This window comes from Otolemur garnettii, unplaced genomic scaffold (assembly GCF_000181295.1).
Source record: "Otolemur garnettii isolate 467f Iridium unplaced genomic scaffold, OtoGar3 scaffold00104, whole genome shotgun sequence".
Classification (NCBI taxonomy): Eukaryota; Metazoa; Chordata; class Mammalia; order Primates; family Galagidae; genus Otolemur; species Otolemur garnettii.
Window position 1 is genome coordinate 6,544,857 of NW_003852499.1, and position 5,254 is coordinate 6,550,110.

The window sequence follows — 5,254 nt, forward strand, 5'->3', positions numbered from 1 at the left end:
CTGCAGTGGGTGAGGGAGGGTAAGCTCTGCTCCCCTCCTCCTCTGCCTCGTTGAGCTCATGGGCCGCCTGCCACAAGGGACAAAGTTCATACCACTAGGAGGAGCGACTCACATTGGGAGTGTGGAAGGGGGTCAAGGGATGGGAGCCCAAGGGGACCCAGGTGCAGGCCAGGCAGTCCCAAAGAGCACTCTGCCTCTCCCGGCCCCACTCTGCACCAGTCACCACCATCAAAAGATGAAGTTAGTCCTGAGGGTGATGGACGGAGTTCAAAGTTACCTGCACCCCCATATTGCCCATGCTAGTCTCCACAAAATTCTGAAATGTGCAGGCATTTTCCCTCATGAGATGGGAGAGACCATACCCCATCCCAGAAAAAACTTTCTGCTGGTCACCCTCCCCTAAAGGAGCACACTATGCAGTGTCACCTGCAATGTGCCAGCCAATTTTCTAAGACATAAACTGTGGATATTCCACATGAGCAACAAAGGATGAGCTTCTGCAGATAGTTGTATGCTGTAACCAGCATTACCCTGACCGACTGTGGGCATTGAGTAATTAACTAAAATCATAACAAATTGTCAAGTACCACAAAAATCGCTATTTTATCTGAAGAAAAGAAAAGGGCTTCTCATTTCTCTTTCTTCTTTGGTATCTACAAACATCATCAAGGCTCATGGCTTCCCTGATGCCATTGCATCCTCGCTACACCTTCCTCCACTCTCCAGCAGTCCGGAGCTGAGGGGTGCTTTGATGCCGCCTTCCCCCCACACAGCCCGTGCCCTCCAGGGCCTTCTGAGAGATCCTGCTGTGCGTTTCCCACCACAGCCTCACATGGTGACTCCAGTCCCAGGTATTCCCGGTGCTGAGCCAATGTTTCACTGCAGCGGGTCCCAAGGTCAGCTCGTTCCAACTCCAGCAGCCAGAGCCCACCCACACTCACACACTCCTGACCCCTTTGCAGCCCTCCCTGTTCTGTTTCCATAGCACTCATTAACTCCTGTCACGCTGTCTGGTTTACTTACTTACTGTGGTAATCATCTGTCTCCCTCCTCTAGAATGGGAGCCTCACAAGGACAGGGAATTGGTCTGTTTTGTTTTTACATGTATCCCAACCCCTCAGAACAGTCCTTGGCATATACTAACTGTGACATGGCACAGTCAGGCTCAAGGCATGACGGGCACATGCTGGGCAGCTGACTGAGGTTGGAGAGTGAGGCAGGTCCTGGATAGTGGGGAGAATGTTACCTTGGAGATGATGGAGGTGGCATCCCTCCCACCTATCTCCCTAAAAAGCTTACCTGTTGCTTCTGATTTCAGACAGGCTTCTTTAGACAACCTCCACAGTGGCCCTGGTTTTTAACTACAGTTTTCAGATAGAACTACTATGTTCTATCATAGTCTTGCCTCAACCCCTTCCCTGCTCTGGAACTCACTTCAAATTAGGCCTACCAAATGATGGAAGAAAAAGATATTGTTTATATTTTTAGTTTGGAACTAAAATTATGCTGTGGGGACTCTTCCAACCTTCAGCTTCCCACTCAACGAATAAGACTCCTAGTAAAGTTTCTATGTTATCCTCCCCTCCTCTCACACACAAAGTGACTGTGTGAAGCTGTGGATTTAGAGAAAGGGCCCAGAAGCAGGGTGGTAGGACACAACACCAGGGTACCCCAGCATCCTTCTCCAGGACTGACTCCTGTCACCCCGAGGAGCCCAAACACCAACCTGAGAACCATGACTTGAAATAAAATCATGAAACCAGGAGGAATAGGGTCAAGCCAATCTAAACGGTCTCCATTCTCTCTACCCTCCTTCCCACATTGGCAGCAAAGTGCCCTCTCTGGAAGAAGAATCACTTTCTGCTTTGGCAAAGAGACAGGAGGATGACAGGTGAAGTGTCAGGGCCCATTCATTCCCTGTAGGAGCTTGCTTTGCTTGGTGAGGCAAGGGGATTTGACTGATGCCAGAAAGTTAAACTGCTGGGAACACAAAAATGAATCCTGAAAAATAGTCAGGTCTAGGTACCTCTAATGACTGTCCAAATCTTTGATCTGCTGCCCTCACCTCAGCAAAGGAGCCTTTCATTAATTCAGCCAGAGGTCCTGGGGGACTCATGCCTTTCAGAGCAAACCTGGGCATCTGCCTCTGGCTGCAGAGTCCCTTAGAACACTCCCTGCCAGCTGCTGCCATCCATCAATGATCAGAGAAGAGGAGCACTCAGGCCCTGTGCTTGACCATGGGAAGAAATCATGGGAGGTGGCACAGGGATTAAATAAAGAGACTATGACTGGGTGTCCCCTGACAGTGTCTCTTCTATCCATGGAATTGCTAAACTGGAAGGTGGGTCCTTGCCAGGGGAAGGAAGCCACAGCAGACACCACACTGCACAAAAGCACCCATGTGAGAAACCAAGGCCTGTGAATACTCTTTTCTCTCTGGGCCTGTCTTCCCACAGGAGACACAGTCAGACCCCCCCAAGCAGAGCCTAGATCCTGACAGGCCAGACAAATGAAACAGGGAGACCCCACTCCTATCCCAGCACTCCTGTCACTCCCCCTAACTGCCCCTTCTTAGCCTCAGGCCTCCTCCCTCTTCATGCCATCCCTGCTAATTCCCAGGCCAACCTTTACCCAATTCCAGAGAGGCTTGGAGAAAGCTGTTCACCTCCTAATCCCTCTGCCACGTGAGGAGCTAAGCTGGTTTCCAGGTTCCAGACACAGAGTCCCAGCACCCAGCTTAGTCCCCAGACTCCTGCTTATGCCCTGGGACAGCCCCAGCTGTCCCCATAATTCTCTAAATGAAGAGAGCCCAGGCCTAAATTCCTGGACATGCACATGGAGTGTCCAGGGCTGGTAAGAAAGAGGAAGACCTCCCTTCTTCCCTCACAACACAGACTGAGCAAAGTCCTGTGATTCCAGGCCACAGGCCAGAAATTCCTAAGAAGAAAGGACATTCTCATCCCTCCAGGAAAACACAAGTTAACTTCCAGCCTCAGGGCCAATCCCTGATTGCCATAGAACAAAAGTCCATAGGCCCAGAGGACCTTCCTTATGTTCCTCCAGAGCTCCCCTCCACTCTGTGTTGGATGGTTTCTCTCCAAAATCACTGTGAGACTCAAATGTGATACATTTGAAGGCTCCTAGTCCCCTGCAATCCTCCTCTCAGCATTTTCCCCCACTGGCCTACCTCTGAGGGCCACATTCCAGTCCAGGCTACAACCTCACTATAAAACCAGATCCCAGAGCCTCAACCCTCATAAGCGTCACCCATCAACAAGACACTCCTCACCCCCAGGTTAGCTGCAGCCTCCAGCACTTGGGAAATCTCTCTGGGCTTCCAAGGAATTCCCTGAATGTGTGCAAAAGTACTGCCATGGCTGTGGGTATAGAAGAGTCACCCTGAGGGCTGGAATAGGGGGAATGAGAAGTCAATAATACACAGGAAAGAGTCAGAGTGAATGCTCCCCCCACAGCATGCACACACACACTCAGACACACGCACACATTTAAAGTGGGAAACTTTTAAAGGAAGAAGTGCTGGTGTCAAAAAAAGATAGGGTATGGGATGGCTTAGGGAACATCCTGGGGCCAGCAAACACAAGGCCAAGGCTGAGGAATCTTAAGACCACAGAACAGTTTGGTCTTAACATCATCACCACCAACATAGCTACCATTTATTACGAACTTTACACATATTCTCTCTAATCCTTACAACCTAGCAAAATAGGCAGGAACAGCCACTGAGGCTCTGAGAGACACTTAGTAGCAGAGCCAGAATCCAAACTCTGATCCAGAGCTCACCTGCTCTGAGCTCTCACGTGCCTGGCATCATGCTGTATGAGAAAGAGCCCTTGGAAAGGTGTGGGAGTCTGTCTAGGTCTGGGTCTCCTGCAGGGTGTCCTTAATGACTGTAAGGTCCTTCTAACTCCAGCATTCTGTGTGTCTCTATGGGACTCCCCGAGGTGGAGGAAGTACAAAGTACAGGAGATGAAAGCATCCAGCGGCTCTCACCTCCCCCATTTTTGTAGCAGAGATAGGGAAACCTCCAGACGTTGCCTAAGCCAATGATCTCCCCCGCCACTGACAGCACAAACTCCATCTTGTTGTTCCAGTGCCCCCGCTCCAGGGTGCCGTCTTCCTCCGCCTTTTCCACGACTGGATACATTGGTTTTGTCTCCCCATTACTGGTTGTGCCTGGGATTCTGCTATCCATTCCACCTGGAAGACAAATGGGAATCTCTGTGACTGTTGGGAACCCCAAAAGGAAAGCCCTCCTTCTCCCTTCACCAGCAAATTCCCAGGAGAATCCATGCACCGGAGAGGGTGAATTCCCACTCCCTCTCTGCAGACCCCTGTCCTCCTTAGCATCTTTTATTGGGAGACGCTGGGCAACGGTGACTGAGAGTATGTATTCCTTTCCTGTCTCAGGAACAAAGCTGCTTCCACAACACAAACTCTGTTGGGTTGTGAGCATGAACACATTCAATGGCCCTTGTGTTGTCTAAGCTCTCCCTGTCACCGTATAATCAGCCTTGTCTGTAATTCCTTGTGCTGGGGGACATCGAAAGGATGGGATTTTACACATCCTCACAGCACCAATTTCCCATGCAGGAATTTACTCCAAGGAAATAATTTTGACTGTGGGTAAAAGATTTGGCACTAAGGATGTTTATTATTTATAAAAGCAAAAAATTAGAAAGCACATAAATGTTCAAAAATAGTAGATAGGTTAATAAATTATGTCATATTCATACAATAGCCTACTATATAGTCATTGAAAACCATGCTGCAGAAAGAAAAATGCATATTGAAATAGAAGGACGCTCAAAATACTTGACGTGGGAACAGCACATATGAAATGATTGTGCCTCACAAATATTTTATAAAGTATTTGTATGCATTGAAAGATTGAGCTATCCACCAAAATATTTCTCTTTCAATGGTTGAATTATAGGAATAACTTCTACATTTTTATTAAAGAACATGATTTATCTTTGTAATATAAAACTTAAAGCCCTTTTTGTTTGTTTGTTTGTTTGGGGGCTGTTCTATACATTCCAAAAAGCCAGTTTTTAAAACATCTTGTCAGAAGAATGACAGAGGTCAGATGGGACCAGAAACTGTCACTCCAAGGAGGTTATCTGTCCAGGTGTCCACCTCTCTCTGAAATCAGCCTGAGAGAAAGATGAACTGTGGGCTCTTTTTTTCTGTTGGTGATGGCAAATGTAGGCATGCGTTCCAGTGGACAAGACAC

At 48.4% G+C, this 5,254-nt stretch overlaps 1 protein-coding gene across 1 annotated transcript in view; it reads right to left on the reverse strand.

Moving 5' to 3' along the window:
* SLC6A13 (solute carrier family 6 member 13) overlaps nt 1-4,182 on the reverse strand; it is a 34,001-nt gene extending 29,819 nt beyond the window's left edge. The window contains exons 1-2 of the mRNA XM_012809311.1: nt 4,089-4,182; nt 4,012-4,056 (exon numbers count right to left, since the gene is read on the reverse strand). Coding sequence (XP_012664765.1) covers nt 4,012-4,056; nt 4,089-4,182 — 139 coding nt within the window. The remainder of the gene's footprint in view (nt 1-4,011; nt 4,057-4,088) is intronic.
* Between the last annotated feature and the right edge of the window lie 1,072 nt (nt 4,183-5,254).